The sequence below is a fragment of the Pan paniscus genome, chromosome 10 (assembly GCF_029289425.2).
Source record: "Pan paniscus chromosome 10, NHGRI_mPanPan1-v2.0_pri, whole genome shotgun sequence".
NCBI lineage: Eukaryota > Metazoa > Chordata > Mammalia > Primates > Hominidae > Pan > Pan paniscus.
In genome coordinates this window covers 47790171-47811884 of record NC_073259.2, presented here as the reverse complement: position 1 = coordinate 47811884, position 21714 = coordinate 47790171, and the positions used below count along the sequence as shown (strand labels likewise).

General features: G+C 40.4%; 1 protein-coding gene across 2 annotated transcripts; it reads right to left on the bottom strand.

The window, feature by feature from the left end:
- Window positions 1–3105: 3105 nt before the first annotated feature.
- Window positions 3106–17829, bottom strand: SLC38A2 (solute carrier family 38 member 2). 2 transcript variants are annotated; one of them, XM_003825763.4, is made up of 16 exons: window positions 17427–17829; window positions 16098–16299; window positions 15699–15780; window positions 15435–15550; window positions 12205–12278; window positions 12014–12106; window positions 11802–11883; window positions 10040–10122; window positions 9577–9635; window positions 9322–9489; window positions 8857–8936; window positions 8659–8759; window positions 7952–8076; window positions 7425–7569; window positions 7215–7312; window positions 3106–6138 (listed from the first exon to the last, which is right to left on the bottom strand). In XM_003825763.4, the coding sequence occupies exons 2-16, from the start codon at window positions 16211–16213 to the stop codon at window positions 6040–6042; spliced, it is 1521 nt and encodes a 506-aa protein (XP_003825811.1). In that variant the 5' UTR covers window positions 16214–16299; window positions 17427–17829; the 3' UTR covers window positions 3106–6039. The 2 variants fall into 2 exon arrangements, with proteins under 2 accessions (XP_003825811.1, XP_054951701.1); XM_055095726.2 differs by lacking the exons at window positions 15435–15550; window positions 17427–17829 and having other exon boundaries at window positions 16098–16114.
- Window positions 17830–21714: the final 3885 nt, after the last annotated feature.

The following is a 21714-nucleotide window of genomic DNA, read 5'->3' as shown; positions in this document are numbered from 1 at the left end:
ATGCTTCCCTTGAAGACATAGGAGGGAGCCACCGGACTTGCTGTGTTAACTCTTTCCTCACAATATGTAGAGGAGAACCAAATCTGGCTAGAATTTGAAAAAGGGATTTCACTGCCACAAAATCATTTATGTGGTAGAGGTTAAAGATGGCTTTGCCATCTGGAGGCCGATCACAGGTGAACTAAGAAAGCCTTCCCGTTGTGGGCCTCTGGTTGAAGGTAGGTGAGCGATATTATATCTTTTAAGTCAAAGTGTCTAATTTCATGTCACATGCAGTATTTATCTTGCAAGCGTTTAGTAAATTCTTGCTTAAAAGTTTGAGCCTCACCTCCACTATACTATAAGAAACTATAAGAAATCAAGGGTACCTTTATTCCAACAATTATATTGAGTACCTGTGTACCATTTGCTAGATACTGTTCTGAGTGTTGGGGATAATTTTTTTGTTTGTTTGTTTTTGAGACGGAGTTTTGTTCTGTCACCCAGGCTGGAGTGCAGTGGTGCGATCTCGGCTCACTGCAAGCTCCACCTGCTAGGTTCATGCCATTCTCCTGCCTCAGCCTCCCGAGTAGCTGGGACTACAGGTGCCCGCCACCATGCCCGGCTAATTTTTTGTATTTTTAGTAGAGAGGGGGTTTCACTGTGTTAGCCAGGATGGTCTCAATCTCCTAACCTCTTGATCTGCCCACCTTGGCCTCCCAAAGTGCTGGGATTAGAGGCATGAGCTACCGCGCTCGGCTGTGTTGGGGATAAATTGATTAAAAGATAGATGTCTGTTCCTATGAAGCTTATAGCTGTTGTGGTGGGGAAGTCAGAAAAAATGTGATTTGAGGAAGCAATCAACCATTGAATTGGGGCAAAGTCATAAAAGAAGGTTGGTGTCCTGCATGGAAGCCTAGAGAAAAGAAATCCAACGAAAATAAATGTATCAATATCCCTGGACTGTTTCATTAAACATTTTGGGGGTTGCCTTCTTAGCTAGGGTTACCAACCATTCCCAGTTTGCCTGGGACTGTGGTTTCCAGGATGCAGGACTTTCAGTGTTAAAACAGGACAGTTGGTCCCAGTTTTCTAGCCTATTTCTAGTGCATGACCATTGTACCTCTCCTCTGAAAACTATTCTGTCCACCATATGGGTAGGTCCTGGCAGCTATCTGTACTGTGTTACCCTGCCCACCAAACTACATTTGAGATTAGGGTGGAATCTTGACCCATTACTGGCCGATTTGTATTGAGAAATTGAACTGAAAACAAGAAGCTCAGAATCTAGTTGCATAGTTCTATAGTGAAATTTCACACACTTCTGTCACTGAGGTCTCTAAAACAAAGACAGTTGTTGATTTTTGGAAGCTGTTTATCTTTTAATTCTCTGAGGCATCCCAATCTTTTAAGGAGTTCTCTCCATCTGCCATTCTTGCTTAAACTAATTTAAACGGATTTTTTTGTTATCAGAAATTTGACTAAGCCAAATGTCCAGGTGTATTTCTAAATTTCTACGTCAAGACAAACAGCTCTGGTTCTTTATTTAGAAATGTTCCTAGAATATTCCTTAAGCTTAATGGAAATCTCTCTGGAATAGCTAGCTCCCTGGTTAGAGTACCGTATTTTTATATTCAGTGGACATGTCAACCCAATTTCTTTCCTTTCTCACTCCCTTCCTGCCTTCCTTCACTCCCAATTTTTTTTTTTTTTAACAGGGTCTCACTCTGTCACCCAGGCTAGAGTGCAGTGGCATGATCACGGCTCACTGCAGCCTTGACCTCCCTGGGCTTCCAAGTGGCAGGGACTACAGGTGCACACCACCTGGCTGATTTTTGTATTTTTTTGTAGAGATGGGGTTTCACCATGTTGCCCAGGCTGGTCTTGAACTCCTGGGCTTCAGCAATCCACCCTCCTTGGCCTCCTAAAGTGCTGGGATTAGAGGCATGAGCCACCACGCCTGGCTTCACCCAGTATATTTCTAATTGTAGATAAATAAATTTGCATTCTGGTTCACTTTGGTAATTTTTTGTATTTTATTTATTTGAGACAAAGGGTTTCACTATGCTGTCCAGATTAGTCTCAAGCTCCTGGGCTCAAGTACTGATATTGCCTAAGCCTCTGGAGTAGCTAGGACTACAGGTATGTCACCACGACCAGCTGGTATCATTGTTTTCTAAAAAATAGCACATTTGAAAGTGTATGGATTTTGTTAGAACTCGTCTGACATAACCCTACCCTCTTTCCAATGAGCATGTTAGTTGCATATGGTAGGTGTTCAGTTAGAGCTTGCCTATGAATACTTGAAAATTCCAGAAGTCATTCTTCAATTGATTTGTTGCAAATTCTGCTGCCTTTCCTAATCCTTCTCATTTGACCATCATTAGTAACTGCATATTGAGTTTCTTGGAGACGTTTCCTGACTTTGGAACTACCATCAGGCATACTTGACTATCCCAAGGTGTGGTCTTTTCTGTTTCAGCTCTGGTTATTTCATTTCACAAGCCTCAAGCTTTTCGGACTTATCAGTAGGCCATACCTAAACTAGCCTGTGTATCTTAGTAACCTTCCCACTTCCACTGTTGCTCAAGTAAAACCATGCTGTTACATGCACCAGCTTGTCCATTAATTCCTCTTTTCCTGTGACTTTTTCACCAAACTGAACATATGCGAACTTCTTTCCAGGCCACTTGATTGCTCCTGGAGTTTGTGCATCATTATCAACCGAGTGGCCTTCTTAAGTAAAAAACCAGATCCTGGGCTACCCTACAGCTGGACCTTTGCAATCAGACAAACTAGGCACGTTTCAGAAAGCTGTGGTTTTAAAAGGCTCTCCAATTGATTCTGATACATTATTGACCTATTTATTTCCATCAGCAGGGCTGAGCCTGGGCCCTTATGATGCATTTTAGCATCTTCCCCCAACTCTCCAAGACTTTCCATTCCTTTTCACTTTGGAAACTTAGAATCTCTGGGAACCTAAACTTTTTTTCCTGACCATTCATCACAAACATATGGACACCTACTAGGTGCTAGGTACTGCAGTTACAATGCAATTTGCATTAGACACTGCCTATCCCATTACCTGAAAAAAACAAAACAAAACAAAAAAAAAAACACTGCTACTCAGGATTAAGCATGTATTTATTTTAGTTCAGTTAAAACAAACATACATTGTTTCATTGAAACGGTGTAGCACTCTTTGCCAACAAGCCATACTAGAATTGTTGGCCTCTAACAGTACAGTGGGGATATTTACACTATATACACAAAGTTAATACACGCAGGTTCTCAAAGGTCTTCCATTACACTAGATCACATTTTATTTCATTACACTAGATCACATTTTGATTACTGCATTTTGAAAATGTATTCCTTATTTAAATTTTAAATAAGAGATCTGAATTTGTACCAAGATTTCATGAAAAAATTTGATGTTGTTTATTGCAAATACAATTTAAACAAGTTTTTTTTAGTGTTTGTACACAATTTGTCAATTTTTCAATATTCAATTTTCTGTACAGGTACTTTTGGGACAATTCTTATAGTTACATAATGTGAATTCATCAAAATGCAGTTAAGAAACTTACAGGAATATATGAATATATACACTTGAACCCAAGACCCAAACCTGACATTATATACAACCTATTTACAAATACATATGGACAGACAATATATGTACATAGATTATCATAAATATTGAAAAATAGGTTAGCTTTAATGGATTAATGTTGTTCTATAAATAACATTACAGTTATAACTGAAACATCCACGGAAGACAGTAATGCAAAATGAGGTGACAAGACAGTGGTTTTAATACTGAAGACTGCTCATTAATGGGAATTCATTGTTCAGGAACCTCAAGGTAGACAAGATAGCTCCCAGAAAATCATCCATTGTTATTTTCCCTAGGCACTTGATTTTGAACCTCAAATAGCCAGAGGATTGGAGGAGCTTCCTCACATTAATTTGCTGTAGAGAAAAGAATTCTTTTTCCATTCCTTCCTGGTTGCCACAGTATCTTCTCCCATACAAAAAAAAAAAAAAAAAAAAAAAAAGTCTGTAGAAACAACTCTTGGTATTCCCTGGCAGGTCTTAGATACAAAGTCAGCAACTCTTTCCAGGAGCTCATGCAAATTTGCCAATTCTTGGTCTCAACTAGAGGTGAGGTTCTGCATTCGAATGGAGTGCCTAAAGCCCAATTAAATGAAAGCAGTGCCGTAGAATCTGTCTTCCCACTGCCTTTCTATTTCTAGATGGCCCCCAATTATTTTATCTTCATAGAAACAGACAAAAATGGACCAACGGTTTCACCCAATGTAGCACTACAAGACGTCTTCCAGTTCCATAAGGGTCTTTAATTACACATGTATCTTGTTTGTAAATTTAGTCACATATAATACAAGAATGCGTAACAAAAACCATGTCTCCACATTTCTGGCCCTTGCCCCAAACAACATTTTTAGTTCAAGGGCAAACCTTACAGCCAGATGACCAATTGACAATTCCATTATTTGCTTCCCTCAACCACTTAATGGAATTATGTATATTAGATTTTAGACATTATGCCTGATGAGCGAAGTACCACATTATTTAATAATATATTCACCATACACTGTGACGTACGATAAATGTGCTCTTAAAGCCAAGTTTCAAAGTAATTATTTTCACTTCTAACTGGGATTGAAATGGAAGGGTTGACATGCAGTTGGACCAAAATGACTACTAACACTCAGTTTGCACTGTTTTCCCTAGCTAACCATTTGTTGGATGTAAACAAGTAATTCTACGTTGTACAAGAATGAGATGACAGTCCAGTGCAAATGAGTTTTTATAAAGCTTACTGCATGAGAAACCCAGTGGCCTACGCAAAGAGAACTTATATCATATCAAACATAGGTGTAACCTGTGGATTAGACCTCTACTGTAGACAAAACATGAACACAACTAAGCCATACATTGTCAAGTAATTCACACTTCCAGTAGGTGAGCATTTTGAAAAAGTGTACTCTCTGGACACAATAATTTTGGCCTATTGCCATCAAATGCCCATTTTCCACTGCTGGAAGCAATGTCAAAAAAGGGCTGGCCCAAAAAAAGACCCAGAGCTGTCAATACAACACTGGAGACAGATGCAACTGAATAAACCCTGTTTTACCCAATTGCACTATTTGGTACCTCAAAATTAGTTATTTTATTTCCCACAGAAATATCTGCATTATCTTCCATTCTAATAAGTTGAAGACACAAACATTTCAGTCTGAATGAACCAAATTGTTTGGGGACAGAGAAGAAAAGTGATGAACAGAGTTCATCTGATTTGGTATAGCAATAATCAATCATCTTTTAAGTAATGGTGACGTTTAAATGGAAAAAACTATGCTCCTAATTCATGGTACAATTTTTCATTACATCATTTTCTCTAAAAATTATTTTGGGTAAAAAAGTATTTGGCTTATTATGCCTACAAAAAGGCAAATCATTTCATTATATTAATATTCATTTTTAAATACCAATGACATTATTTTACGGAATTTATGGATAACTGCTTCTGAATAAAGTTCAAAAAAGCAATTTCTTAAAAGTAAAAGAGTGCTTCTGAGGTCTTTAAGTATTTTTGGTACAAAAAATAATAGTGTTTTTGTCAATGGTTATTCAATATTTTGCTGTAAATTAAAAAGAATTGTTTCTCACATCAAATGGTTCCATTAGGCACATTCAAGTAAAATCATAAAATATCCAAGTTAAACAATGACACAGCCAAGCATGTGGCTTGATAAAAGTTAAGAGTTTGTCCATTCTCTGGAATGGAATAAAATTGTCACTTCCCTTAACCCGAGACTCGTGGTTTTGTTGTTCATATCCATTTCTAACATACAGATAAGTTTCTTAAAAAAACAAAACAAAACAAAAAAGTTCACTTATTCTGCACTCAGAAGAACCAGCGAGGAATCTGCACTTCAAAAGGAAGTGAAACTGAAAACATTAGGTGAAATTTCATAGTAGTTGAGTTCACTCAACACTGGCATCAGATGGACTGAGTTTGAGTGGTGCCAATTAATGGCCACCTCCAGGTGCATTGTGTACCCAATCCAAAACAATCAAGGCCATGCTTCCGGTCATCACCAGTACACCACTTAACAGGAAGAACAAAGCCTGCAAAGAGCATAGAGAAAATTGATCAGCAAGTAATAAAACATATATGCTAAACATTTCTTCTATTTTTTGAAATGTGCTTTAATTACTAAAATCTATCCACTATATCATAATCTATAGAATGAATATTTAACTTGCTAAATATAAACTCCTAAGTGATCAGCATGTTATCTGCAGTACACAATAACTACCTTTGAGGCCTTCTGAACTTTTTCACTTTTTCATTCCTTTGTCTCAAGTGACAGGGAATTTTCTTGCTAAACAAACTGCTTCATATAGAACTGGACTGGATTTTTTTTGCAATTTTTTAGAGTGAAAGTCAAGTCACAAAATCAAACCCAAATCATCCTAAAATGCAGCAAAAGTCAAAGCCAGAGGTCTTTCCAGGAAATACTAATTCCTAAATCCTACCCTTCAATACTGCCACTATGTAATTTAGAGTAAAACAAGATGACAGTTGTTGGTTTATAAACAATTCTAGTACTTTAATCAGAGCAGAATGAAGGAGAAAATAATGACTAAAAAGCAGTCTTTTTCCTAAATATCACCACCAGGATTCTGGTTCTAGGAACCACATCATTTGTGGTTAGCACATCATTCTCTGTCACCAACTGGTACTACACTTTAGAGTAGACACATAATAGTAAACACCATGAAGAGACGGCCTCCCTGAGAGCTTCGCTCTGAAGATGGTCAGTCTCATTCAACTAAACAGCCCTTCCTTCTCTTTTATATATTCAATGCCCATTTAAGTGCCTGTCACACAGTAGGCAGTCCAGTGAAAACTGGTTGAACAAATGTTGAAAGCTGAGTATCTCATCTAGTCTTCATCCCTATTCCTATCTCCAAAGTATCTAATAACTTTATTGCAATTAATTTAAGTGTTCATTAGATGGCAAACTATCTTTCCCCTTCCCTCTGCAATCTTCCATCTGTGAAGTATACCATTACAGAAATGTCTACTGGAAACTTAAAAGTGAAACCATAACAAATAACAGCTATGAGAATAAAATTAAAATCAGTTGGGGAAATTTATGATATTATTACTGTTTCTATGGTTATAATCTTTCACTCACCCCAATCTTTTGTACAGATTTCATAGGTTCTTTCTTCACCAACTTGATATAGAAGGCAGAAGGAAGAATAAAAATCAACATAGAAGCTGCAGATGCACCTGTAAAAGAACATTCATGTTTCTTGAGGATTCAATGAACCACTCGTCATTCATTCTTTAAATCTTAAAATCCCTGATGTTTGAATCAACTTGGATACTTTCTAAAACTTACCAATAAAACCAAAGATATCCCTAATAGTTGGGACAAAGATGACAAGTAAATTGGTAAATGCCAAGATAGACACTGTAATGAGACTATGACGCCACCAACTGAAATCTTTTGACGCACACAACAAGTGAGTTACAGAACTCCGGATCTGCAAAAAAAATAAATAAAATGTATTTTAAAAATAGCAGCAATATAAAATTTAAAAATCCAGCTTCAATGAATGAAAAGAATGCCCAAGTAACAAGGAATCTATCCAAAATAGTAACTATTTCTAAATAAAACTGTGCCTCTTTCTCTGCTGTTTCCTGAACATCTGAACACTTAAAGATCATTTTATATCTTATGGTGAAAAAAATGTCCCCAGGGTATTTTGAAAATATACACTGTATTTTTAAAAAGCCCCTTCAAAACTACCACCAACTTAGTATTGTTCTACTGGTGTTTCCCTTCTTCCAGAAGATGAAAATCTCACAAATATTCACATGTCTAAAAACTCCTTCCTATTGAAAGCAGAGTAAGTGATTACTTACTGGGAAAATAACTACTGGTACTGTCAGGGTCACAGCCATTAACACAGCCAGACGGACAATGAGAAGAAGAATATCAGTTCCCAAGATAGAAGAGTAGGTATGAAGCAATTCTGACTCAACATGTTCTACAGGGAAAGACCAAAAAAACTTTGATTGGCTGTTTTCATTGGACACCAAGTAGAAAATTTAACAGCAAAATGTGCACCAGTTATTTAGCTACTCACAAAACGACTATAAACTAAGAGGCTAATAAGATTTGTTTGGAATTATAGTTAATGCAATTAAAGTAACATTGAAGGAAAATTTTTCTAAATACCACAGAGATTTAGCCACATGACTCCCATTAAAAACAACAGGAGTTAAGCAGCTAAATCTCCTGGCTTGGCTTGCAATTTGTGTTTGTGTTACATAGTCTGAAGGTGATGGGAGAGGAGACAGGCAAGATGAACTCAGAGGCTGGCATATCATACAAATATGCCATCAAATGATTAATGATATTTTCAAACCTGGATTCTAGAAATTACTGATTAAATACACTACAGAAAATTCTAAGCTCTAAATTTAATTTCTCATCACAAATATGAAATATATTAAAACAGACTATTTTTAAAGTGATGGAACTACACATAGAAAACTAGCAGCTTCACTTCAATAAGCGTTTTTTTTTTTGTTTTTGTTTTTGTTTTGGTAAAGGAGGCGTTATTTACCGTAAAATGTTAGGTATCCAAAGAGGGCGGCAAGCAGATACATGAGAAACATAGCAAAAAATGAAATCTTGGACACATTCATCATTCTTCTACGGCTGCGGCTATGTAATTCAAGAGAAAATTCAAATATATATTTCAGCAGCAGTTACAGCAGTTGTCTAATATTTTCTCAAATTTATGTAAAAATGAAATACTCACTCTTTCAGTTCTTCATAGATGGGAAGAACAGCAGGATGACAGACAAATGAAAAGATCAGAATTGGCACAGCATAGACAGTCTGAAAGAAAACGTAAAAATCTACTTAATCTGATGTAACGAACTCATGCTGTCACATTTCCGCAGCATATATTTTATGTAAACAATCTTAGAATCAAAGCCTAAGTTTCCTTTGTGTAATTAGCTTCCATTCTTCTAATCTGTTCATGAAGTATGATCAATATCCTCACTTCTGAATGTGTCAATTATTAGCACCATATGATTATCTCAATTCTCAATCTATTTTCAGATGTAAACCAAAACTTTCTTCACAGTCCTCAATAATTAGCTAATCACATGTTTTCTATAAAGCACCTATTATCCTCCTCCCTTTACCCTGGGAGTGAATAGCTTCCCTCTTTTCTTCCCTAAACTCTTCTTTTGAGAAAATAAGCATATTTAGTTACCTGTGAGTTGAAAATAAAATAGTGAGGTCTGCAAGAGTCATTTTCAGTCACGTTATGTGACAAAGCAGGTACAAGAGCTGTTGGCTGTGTTAAGGTGGTGTTTATTGTTTCGTTAATTATCAAAGCAGCTTCCACAGGACACGGAACCTGAAATTTCTTGCAAATGACCTAAAAATATATTATTTTGCATGTGTTAAACTAAGTGACATGGCAGGGCTTATAAAAAATTTTTTCTAAAAAAAAAATCATACCCACCACAATCAGAAAGAACACCATACACAACAAGGAAAGGCCACTGGTATATCCCAAATATCCTATAAGGGGGGGTGGCAGGAATCAGTATTAGTTTAATGAAACAGATTTAAGGCAAATATCTTTTTCCCACTGAATAACTCAATTCTGCTGGGAAGACTTTAGGCACTGAAGTATGGGTATAGCACTAAATTTCTAATTCTTATGATACTAAATTATAGATTTATTTAAATATACTTGTCATAACCCAAGCTAATAAAAACTATCATTTGCATTATTTCTTACAAAGCACAACATATAGTGTCAATTAAATATTTTGGCTCCTAAATTTTGCATGCTGTAAGTCCCAAAGATATACCTTTCTACTTTCTAGGGCTTTTTCATTCTGATTAATTTCTATTCAGAGAAAGCCCAACTAACTGGTGAGAGGCTCATTTCAATTCTCTTTAGAGATGAGTTTGCTCACCTAAATTTCTAAACAGCGACAAAGGAAGAATGACCACCAATGACACCAACAGAACCAAATAGTTCCCGTTCAGATACCACAATCTAAAGAAAACAGAAACAAGGTCAAAACAGTCACAAATATCCTCAGAAAAATATACACATCTTCTAACAGGACTCATTTTATAGGAATACCATGAAAACAAACACACAAAAAAGACATGTTTGGAAAAAGTTTCCCCTGTTCAAGATAGGAATAACTTTTTAACTCTGTGTGCTAGATGAATATTTACTCAGGTTAGAAGTCGGGTATAAAACAGTGTAACTTTTGTCCCACTACTTGCTCTGGGAAGGCTGCCAGCTGATTCATAACACAAAATGCTTCTCAAAGACTTGATACTAATGCAGGGAACAAAGCTTGTTTGTTAAGCCAGTAATCTTATCTTTAAGCACTTTCAGAAAAATTGTACACCAACTTTGGTACAGCTTTAGCACGTAATTTCTAATGCTGGAAACTAAAAAATTTTAAAACAAGTTTTTTTCCAGATGTGTTAGCAAATATTATTAAATATTTCAATGAGGAAACGTTTTCATAAAATGCACAGGCAAACTGCCCCCCCCCCCATAAAAAAATTATAAAACTCAGTCCCCCAAACCAGGACTTATTCCAGGTTATCAGAGTATGTTGTGACATCTTGACCCACCTTTAACTCCAAAGACAGCCAAAAATATCCCTTTTGAACTTTAGAAAACATTATGTATGTCCTCTAAGCCTTTTTCTTTTTATGTAAATCATGAATTGCACTGTCTTCTAAATCACTATTTTCAAATTCTAATTGCCTCATGAATTCTGTTCACTTCAGCAGTAAGCACTCTGCAGAACACTAACACTTAAAGATCAGCTTAAAAAATTAAATTTCTAAAGCCACATCTGAGATAACGGCACTTCTCTATTTTGACGTAATGAGCTGCACATAGGGTGGGAAGTAAATTATCCTTCCCCATGTTTACTTTAGATAAATACCTGTGAGTTCACTGGGATGAGTAACTTTGCTAGAAGAAAATGGTTTCTATAGCATGCTCAAACATTTTCTGGCACATGTTGAGTATCCCTTATTCAAAATGCTTGGGACCGAAGTGTTTTGGACTTTGGAGTATCTGCACATACATATTTGAAGTATCTTGGAGATGGCACTGAAGTCTAAACACAAAATTCACTTATGTTTCCTATACACCTTCTTAAACCCATAGCCTAAAGGTGATTTTATACAGTATTTTAATTAATTTTGCACACCTGTCACGAGATCAGGTGTGGATTTTCCACTTGTAGTGTCATGTTGGCACTCAAAAAGTTTTGGATTTCAGATTAGGGATGTCCAGCCTGTATTTTGTATTGAACAGATTAAGTCTTAAGAATTCCAAACTTACAAAAATAAGACGGATTAATTTTTAATGTAATTCAAAGCTTCAGTCCTCACTTAGGATATATATTAAAAACACCTATAACTTCTTTAAGTATGAACATAAAGACAGAAAGCAAGTTCTAGAAAACCTGTTTTAGAAATTAAGATATCCAAAATTGTAGGGCTAGCTACTATCTTTCGGCCTTTCCTTCTCCAAAGTTCGAATCAGTTTACGGGGATGGGGGGCCTTCTTGGTCAGTTTCAAAAGGAACATTTATGGATAATTAACTAATAATCATTTTGTATACAACTTTGATAAAAATGTATCTAACCACTTTTGACTATAATTGTTTCTTATGAGTAACCTTACTTAGCACCTACCCAGTTTTATCTTCAATGTTCGTTAATGCCTGGATCACCAAAGGCAACTCATATTTCACTATGAAGAGGTAGCTTGACATAGCTGGAGGAAAACAAAATTATACCATTACAAGTGCAAAACACGGCACGTGACACTAAAACTCATGTGTCACCATTCTGTGCTCCACAATGAGCATAAAGTCTACCCAAATAATCTTTTGAAAAATTCTTACCTCCAATGTTCTGCATTGTAATTGATCCAGATGCTGCAAGCTTTCCAACTAATCCAAATGCCTTATATCCCAATTGTTCATATAATAAAGACCCTACAATTTGAAGACAGAAGCATGAAGCGAAGGATTTTAAAAGAGAAATAAAATGATAGGTTTACATTGTTTTAGAAAAATCAAGAATGCTATCATACCTCCTTCATTGGCAGTCTTCAAAAGGAGATGAACAGAATACAGGGAAAATATTGACACAAATGTCAAGAGAATTCTGATGAGAGAAGGAAAAGGCACAGGGTTATAAATAAGCATGGCTATATTTAAAGACAACTCTTTCTGGATGTTTAAATAACATTATGTGTGCAACTTGTCCTATTTGTGTCAAAATGCCCTGAAGAACTGGCATTTCCTCTCCTACTAACTGGAACGGCAACACTGTCTCTTGGCTGGCAGTAAAAACTTGCATCATTTCTCAGGTGATAGTTCTACAGCATTGGTTAGGAACAAGGATGTCTACCCACTGAGCCAAACATAGCATGAGACACTGGAAAGCTCAACTTCCCAGTGGTGGAGTTTGAAACTTGTATTTTGATTCTGGCACCACAATAATGAGCTGTATGCTTGCCACCTTTCTGCATTTCAGTAGTTCCCCTTATCTGTAAAATATTAGTAATATCCGCCACTAAACCCAGCCCACAAGGTTCTTGGGAAATTCAACTGAGACACGTTCAGGAAAGGTTTTAAGACCACATGGACCGTATACACAAAAACAGGAATGAGAGGCCAGGTGCAGTGGCTCATGCCTGTAATCCCAGCACTCTAGGAGGCTGGGGCAGGATGACTGCTTGAGGCCAGGAGTTCGAGATCAGCTTGGACAACATAACATAGGGAAGCCACATCTCTACCGAAGGAAAAACAAAAAGCCAGCTGTGGTGGTGTATACCTATAGTCTCAGCTACTCAGGCTGAGGTGGGGGGATCACTTGAGCCCAGCAGTTTGCCACTGCACTCAGCCTGGAGGACAAAATGAAATACTGTCTTTTTTAAAAAAAAAGAAAGAAAAGGAAAAGAATGGTAAGGGGGAAATGACACTAACATGATACTAACATTTTAAGAGGCACTACAAGCTTTACTAACAACTGGGCACAAATCAGAGAACTAACCATTGTGATGACATACTACATTGCACCCCATGGCAAGGAATACAGGCCCACTATTGTCACAGTTAAACAATGTCTGTGCTAGAACAAGTAGGCTATCAGCTTGACTGTCTCTAAGCCTTTCCTCCCTTGACCCTTTCACTTGGATTGAGCAACAGAAAAAAAATAAATAAATAAGGTAACATAGAGTGACTAAAGGGACCCTAATGTCACCTAATTTTCCTTTAGGGTAAGGGTTCTCCCTCATTCCAGCTTTACTTTCCTTCCACCTAGGAGAGCCCAGAGATACAGACTAATTTTTTAAAGAAATTAAATAACAAAACAGGGAAACTCATAGAAAACCCTGCAAAGGAGAGGAGTTGCATGTTTTTTAATTCCGTATGAACAAACTGCACGCAGTACCATGTAAGGTGCTGACAAAGAAACTGATGTCTATTAGTTAAACAGAGGAAGTGGCTTTACACTACCATTCTAAATGCCAGAAGTTTTACAGGACCTAGTCTGAAGTGACACTATCAACCTCACTTCTAACTGGAGAAAATACGTTGGTTTAATTAAAAACAAACCAAATTAAGTCCTTCCATGTCTTATACTGAAATGATGAGGGATGAATAGACTTTATAACCTTTGAGGTCACTTTCAACCTTCAGATTGATTCTACTTAAAAAGGTTAGCTACAGAGTTGTTGAAGTGGACCGTGGCAGCCATGTGGTTTTTGGCCCATTTTCCTCTATACCTCTAAATATAAAGTAAATACTGATGAATAAAATCACACTTTAGCAATCTTATTTAGCCATTAAGCAAAATGGTAAATCAATGACATAAGCACCTATTAAAGTATAATTCCAAGAGTACAAGGGTTACATCAGAATTTGACCTTCACTTATGAAACAGAGGTGCCATTTAAATTCTTACTTTAACTACACCGCACTCTAAAACTGCCTCCAGTTTTTATACCAAGTGCTAACAAGGATTTCAAATATTCGACAGTGATGCCATTCAGGTTCTCCACTAAAAACTCCTGAGATTCTAGGATTCTACGTAAATCGCTGGTCCTTCACCTTAGTAAGAGTTCTCTCAAAAAGCCTCATCCTAATTGAAGCAAGCCAGAGTGAATCCTAGCATCTAGTACTCAAAGCCAGGCTTAACCTCAGTGTGGAATTTCACAAAGCAGAGATTTGCAAAGGTCTGCTTTTCTTTTCATGAACATTCTATCGTGCTGGAGAAAATAACTTGAGTAGAAGGCACCAGTCAGCTAAGTAAAACACATCTGTCACAAAGGGACAATTCCATGCTATATACATATGGTTTCCTTATCTGTACAATGAAGGTATTAAGTTACACAATCCTCCACAGAAATTGCCTTAGCCAGGGGTCCACGGGTACTTAAACTTAAGGGCTATGATACAAACATCACTGAAAAATACATGCTTAAGATTGCATGTATTTTTGTTTTCTGCTTTTTCCCTGGAAATAAGATCCACATTTTTCTATCATATTCTCCAAGAGTCAGTGACGCAAAAATGGCTAAGAACCACTGCTCTGAAGTCTTCTGTACCTCTAAGAGTCTATCCACGTATTTATGCTGGAAAGCACAGGAGTAATTAAGTCTAACTGTGCAACTGTGGGGGGAACCGTTTAAAAACAAGTACTTACTAAAATATTCATTTTTTGCCACAACATGTGGCAATCGAACAGGTCTGACAAAAGCAAACATTAAAAAAACATGTATGGATTGCTTTTCAGGGTCCAGAAATATGACTCCCTCGTCTTAAAACAAACATGTTCCAGGCTGGGTAAATACCACCACACCTTGTATGTTTAGAGAAATTTTCTTTTCCTTATTCACGTAAGGGGCCACAGGTCCTTAAGAACTGTGTCGATTTACCAAAATGATTTGGAGCTTATTAGGATTTTCAGCTTCTGATTTGCCAAAACAAAATTTATACCTACCCTGGATTTAGCCATAGTTCTTTTTAATATCTACCATCTGTTACCATTTTGTTTTAACTATTCCCACTGACTTAGAAGACTTCTGGCTTAATTTGTCAGTTTTAAGGACTGCCCTATTTTTTTCTAGTTGGCTTTCTTGATATTGTGCAGTATGTAGTAGAATAAAGAGATTTTTTGGGGTTTCTCATACTTTTAATTTTAAGCAAGTAACTTTTGAGTCAGCTACTCCAACTGTAAATTCAGTTTCTGGAGCCAAGATATGTTTTACCATAGTAACTGCCCTGCATGGCAGACTCACTACTTACACATACTTACATAAAAAGAGCAATTCCAGTATTAGCCATGGCATAAGAAAGCCCAAGGATTCCACTGCCCACAATCGCATTGCTCAGATTAAATACTGACATTCCAAAGGAAGTAGTACCTGGATGCTACATAGAGGGAAAACGATAACCAAACATATAACAATAATTAAATGGAGAAAACCAGCTTTGGGCAAGTTAGATTTGAATTCTAAAAGTAAAACTATTCTTTTACTCCATAAAGCCACTGACAGACAAATTACTATTTTTAACTTACAAATTCTGTTTCATACTTCTTCTTCCCCAAATTCGATTCAAGTAAAAAGTTCTGGTTTTCAGGATCTACATCTGCATAATGGCTGCAAAAAATATAGACATATATAATTGTAAACTGGATTGAAATATCTATCATTACACACAAGACTGCTTTAACATAAAATACCCTCCAACAGCATAGTTCTGATACAACATCTTTACTTAATGTATAAATATTAACTAGGAGTTGACTTTCACACCAGCTATCTTGTCATTACAAGATAATCGGATACTCTTTCAGAGATTACGCACCTTCTCTAAATGCTATAGCAAATTAAAGCAATGGAAGCAGAGTCCTAGGTAACTCCCTGAACCCAACCCATGCAAGCCGTTTTTTCAAAAGTGTCACAACTTCTCCCACCTTTTCAGAGCAGCTTGCTTGGTGGGGTAGGAGTAGTTGAAGTCGCTGTTGGAACTGTAGCTGCTGCTGTCTTCATCCGGGGAAATATTGAATCGTCCCATTTCGGCCTTCTTCATGCTAAGCACTGGGAGGAATCGGGTGCAGCTAGTAGCGCTGGGCTCCTTTTGTCCTTGGCGGTGGGTGCAGCGGCCCGCGAGTCGGCCTGCGAATGTAGAGGCGGCGCGTCAGGACCGCAGCGCCAGCCCGCCGCGGTCACGTGACGCCGCCGGGAGGCGCAGCGCGGCTGATTCATCCCAGGCCAGGCGAGTGGAAAAGTACCAGCCGCGCGCGAGGGGCGGGGGCGCGCCGAGGGGCGGAAAAGTACAGACGGCGGAGCCGCGGAGAACAAAGATGATGCCACCGCTGTGTTGCGGCCGTCGAGGCCCCCTACTCCGGCAGATTTCAGTATTTCACCCTCTCTATTGTCCCTCGTCGGAGTGGAGGGGGCGAGGGGGGTTCTGTTTTGCTTTTTCCCAGTCGCTCCAAACGTGCACAGGCACTCAGGGCACACATCCAGCCCCGACCCTGGCTCGTGTGCATGCAACCTAGGCGCACGGCTTTCCGTTTCTAGCATTTGGAACAGCAATGCTGCGTAATCTGTCCTTTACTGCCCGGAGTCCCCACACGGGGAAATGCCTCTGCCGCAGACAGCCTTCCCCAGGAGGCGGAAAGGGCCGACACTACTCCTCTCTCGAGGGGGGCGAACGCCCGGGCCCCGGGAGCTGGGGGTTTGTTTACACACGCGCGCCAGTGCCCTCAAGCACACCCGTCCACAGGCAGCTGGCCCGCGAGTGCTACGCCCGCCCAGCCCCTCCTATGTCCGGAAAGAAAACTGATGCAATATCGATCGTCGATTGTCAAATGTTCCCAACTCGTCTTCCCCAATCTTGGCCTCTCCTGTAATACATGCCCAAGCCCACCTCCACCGCCCCCAGATTCCTGGTTCCCTGGACTTAATTTTTTTTTTTTTATTAAATGCAAATCAGTCACAAGACTTGCCGCAGCAGAGCCGCTGGCCGGGCTAGTTCCCCTCCCCCTAATGGGAAGATGCGGCTCCGCACCGTGCAGGCACGCGGCCCCCGCCCAGCGCCCGCTCTCCTGCCCACGTCGCGGGCGCGACACCCGCGCGGCGGGCCAGGGTGGAAGGCTGGCCAGCCCAACCGACAACGCCCGCCTCGAAAGGAAACGGACCCCGCGGCCGCCTTCCCGCGCGGCCCCTCCCGGAAGCCCCTCCCCCACTCTCGCCCGGGCCCCGCGCCCTTCCCACAGACGCCCCCCCGCACGCGTTACCTCGGTGGTCTCTGTTCTCACGCAGACGTCTTCAGTGGGTTTCTCTCAGTCAAATACAAATCATAAAAAACAAACAAAAAATTTCCCCAAATCCAACAACAGGCAGGAAAAATAATTTTAATAAAAAAGGAAAAGACAAATTGCCGCCCCAATCCTCCGGCGTCCGCCGTGTCAAGGGAAAGGCGCGAGCGTGCGGTAACGCGTGGTCGGGCTGCTGCTAGCAGTACTGGGAAGGCGTTCTAAGGCGGCGGCGTCGCGCGGCTCTGGAGCAGCCCTGCGAGCGGCGGGTTATAGCGGCACCCCGGGAACGCGTCAGTGGGCGGGACCGCGGCCGCCCGGGCGCCTTCTCTTTGTGTATCAACACCACCTGGGCCCCGCCTCCGACCCGCCCAGACCGAGGCCCCGCCTCCCTGCCCCTCCCTCTGCGGCCCGCGCCCGCGGCCCAGCCCCGCCCGCAGGCGCCCCCAAGACTCTCCCGCAAAGCCCAAGCCCACTCTCTCCAGCTTTCTAGACAGTCTGGAAAGACCCCCAGATGCTTCCCCTGCCTATCCTTTTCAGCCAGGGTTGGTGCTCAACACATGCGGTTGTCTTTGAGGAGCCATCTCCTTAAAATTTTCTCCTGTCCGAGTCACCAGCAGTCCTTGCTTTCGGGGGACACATCAAGGCTTTTGGGGGACACCACCCTCCCACCAAACACTTTCTTGATTGTTATTTTTGTGATTTACAGTGAGGTTTTGTCTCACAAACTTGGGCCAAGGCAGCAAGGTTGTCCTGATGGTTTGTTGTTCTTTCTTTTCCACCTAGACCTGCTTTCACTCTTCAAAACTAGCCGGAGGTCGGCGAGCAGCTCCTTTTCGGGATGTGCTTTTTGTACGGCCATGGAAACTGGACTAGCGGAAAGGCTACCTTTTGGCCAGCAAGCCAGGCCCCTTAGAAAGAGGCCCCAGTGGGGAGCCCGGCGCTCCTAAGGCCGTTTGGGAGTCCCCAGTTTTCCATTCGCTGACACGTTGCTTCTCTTATCCCACCACCGCCGCCCCCGGCAAAGGCACTGCCTTGTCTGAATGCGGGTCTGAGGCGCTTTCTGCGGAGCCTGGTCCTTTCCCTTCAATGGTGATGTGGTCTTGCTGAGCCAGGCAACTAGGGGGACCCTTCGCTGTGGAAAAATTGGTGCTGCGGGAAAGGCAAGACTCACTCCCTTGCAGGAAACAAAGACCCCTTAGGAGAGAGAAATGTTCATGGAATGAATGAATAAACAAGTTTGACCTACTGCTCTCTTCCTTTTGGGGACTTGGGAGAAATTGGGCAGGGCATAGAGGAAAGGGCTGGGTGTGATCGCAGTTTTTGCTTTCAATGTTTTACTGAGGAAATCCGTACAACTGCCTATTTCCGCCGCACGTGAGGCTTCGGGTGCCCTCGCCTGCACCAGTGTTTATGATTGACAAGCGAGGTCCCGATTTCCCCCATCACACTCCTGTGTTCCCTACCCTAAACCTTCTACTCTGTTCAGGCCAGTCTTCCCTACCGCAAACCTTCTACTCTGTTCAGGCCAGTCTTAAATAATAGCCATTCTTGCTTTAGTGTCCAATCTCCTCTCATCCCCTTAAATGCCGCTATCATGCAAGGCTTAGTCTTCGAGCCACAGGAAAGCGCCCCGCATGCCTTAATCCCTCCGTACTCAGCCCTCTTTTTGCAGGTACTATTTTCTAAAACAATATGGTGACGGACTTTTAAAAATCCGTGCTGTCATGCACTCAAAATCGTTCCAGACTATTGGTAGTATCATCTGCCCAAAGATTGTGAACTCCCCAAGGGCAGGTTTGGAATTTGACACACAATTAGGGCTGAAAAAACTATCTTCCTTCCACATACATTCCCCAGTAAAATCAATCAACTCTTCTTGTCACAACAATCTTGGTAGTGGTAGGTTAGAGAGGAGTCCCAGGAAGTTTCTTTATATTAGGTTTCAACTGATAACAATCAAAAGGTCTTAAACCACTTTTTCATTCCAGATGAATCTCTGGTCGTTTCCTCTGCCCAGTTAGAGGTGCTAAGGAGGCCCTCAGGGTTGGTAGTTATGGGTGGCAAGTGGCACTATAAGTAAATCTCATGTCTTTTGGACTTTTTGGTGGTTTGTATTGCAACACATATTTAGGAGAAGCACAATACCTGTACAGCTGAGGGCAAAGTGGGGGGCAGGGGCGGGGGGGAGCTGCAATATTGATCTGGTCTCTGTATGATCAGAACTTGAACAGTAAATGACAAAAAAAGAAGGGTGGAGGGGTGAAACTTCCATGTTTTTATTGCCAGTTTGATTGGTCTTTTCGAGGGCCAAACTGAGGCATGCCTGCTAACTCCATCAGACTTCCAACTGAGGCCTGATGTGCTCTGAGCAATTGCTGTTATGCTTTGGGCTCGAATGCATTGGACACAGTGTTCTCATTCAATTTCTGGGAAACGATATTGCCAAATACCTATTGGTCAGTGCGCTATAATTTTGTTTGATTTCTAAGCTAATGTTCTAGAAGAGCAGCATTTTTTAAACTTTCAGAATGGGACCAAGTGGTGGATAGTGATGAATTCAGTGGATTAGTACTAGCTTTCTATTTTCTTCAATGCAGTAGAACAGAATAATTTTTTAAAAAAATCAGTATGCCATATGTACTATATTCTGTAAATCTTTTATCTTGATTATGTGTATATATATGTGTGTATATATGTATACATATGTATACATATATGCGATTATGTGTGTCTGTATATATATGTGTGTGTGTATTATGAGTTGTGATGTAAAACAGGGGTCCCCAACCCCTGGGCAGCAGACTGGTACCAGTCTGAAGCCTATTAGGAACTGGGCTGCACAGCAGGAGGTGAGTGGCAGTTCAGCCAGCATTTGGCCTGATCAGTGGTGGCATTAGATTCTCATAGGGGCACAAACCCTATTGTGAACTGCACATGTGAGGGATCTAGGTTGCATACTTCTTATGAGAATCTAACTAATGCCTGACAATCTGAGGTAGGACAGTTTCATCCTGAAACCATCTCCCCCAATTTTTTTGTGGAAAAATTGTCTTCCACAAGACCGGTCCCTGGTGCCAAAATGTTGGGGACTGCTGATGTAAAATGTATTTCTTGCTGTGGTTTGGGGGGGGTCAAAGAATTTTGAAAGCTACTGAAATTGAATCTTATTTCCTATCCTAAGACAGAAAAACTGTCACAAAAATCAGTTATCAATTCTGGATTTTCAGGAATGCATTGTCAGGATAGATTGTTAGAACTATTTATTGAAGGTAGGTAGCTATGTTCTGTACAATTTTTTGACCATTATTTCCTGATAAAATAGAGTGGTTCTGTTTCCTGGAAGCTGTCATTGGTTGACATTTTCTACTTGTTGTTAAACAACTGGTTTTTAAGATGACCCTCAAAATTCTATTTATCCAGCACTACAATTTGCCAAAAGTGGGCTTACATATAAAATTTGCTTTTCTCTACCCTCCATTTCCAATTGTATAGTTTCATTCGCAGATTAGCTTCTATGGCTTTCTTTTATCTGTCCCAGCCCATATTTCCAATCTTATTTCCCATTATTCCTTGTGGTAGGCAGCTTCTAGGATAGGCCCCAATAAATCACCACCTGCTGGTATTCATACATATTTGTAATCCCCTTTCCTTGAATATGGGCTGGACCTAGTGATGCACTTCTATGTGGCAAAAGTGATGGCATGTCACTTCTGAGGCTAGGTTACAAAAAGACAGACTGGGCGTGGTGGCTCATGCCTGTAATCCCAGCACTTTGGGAGGCCGAGGAGGGTGGATCACCTGAGGTCAGGAGCTTGAGACCAGCCTGACCAACATGACAAAATCCCGTCTCTACTAAAAATACAAAAATTAGCTGGGCATGGTGGCGCATGCCTGTAATCCCAGCTACTCAGGAGGCTGAGGCAGGAGAATGGCTCGAACCTGGGAGGCGGAGATTGCGGTGAGCCGAGTTCACGCCATTTCACTCCAGCCTGGGCAACAAGAGCGAAACTCCTTCTCAAAAAAAAGAAAAAAAAGACTGTGGCTTCTATCTTGTTCTCTTGTTCACTTTCTCTGGTTCTCTCCTTCATTTGCTTTGAAGGAAACAAGCTGCCATCTTGTGAGCTGTCCTGTGGAGAGGCCCACATGTCAAGGAATGGATGTTTCTGGCAACTACCAGGTAGAACCTGTGGCCTGCCAATAGTCATATGAGTAAGTGTGGAAGCAGATTCCACCCATTTGAACTTTGAGATGACTGTAGTCCCAGCTA

What these genes read in the sequence shown, in the direction of transcription:
- SLC38A2 (XM_003825763.4), bottom strand. Translation starts at nt 16,213, where the DNA reads ATGAAGAAGGCCGAAATGGGACGATTCAATATTTCCCCGGATGAAGAC. An exon ending in AGAAGTATGAAACAGAATTT is followed by an intron (nt 15,551 to 15,698) that starts GTAAGTTAAAAA and finishes CCCTCTATGTAG; the next exon opens with CATCCAGGTACTACTTCCTT. An exon ending in GAAGACTGCCAATGAAGGAG is followed by an intron (nt 12,107 to 12,204) that starts GTATGATAGCAT and finishes TTCAAATTGTAG; the next exon opens with GGTCTTTATTATATGAACAA.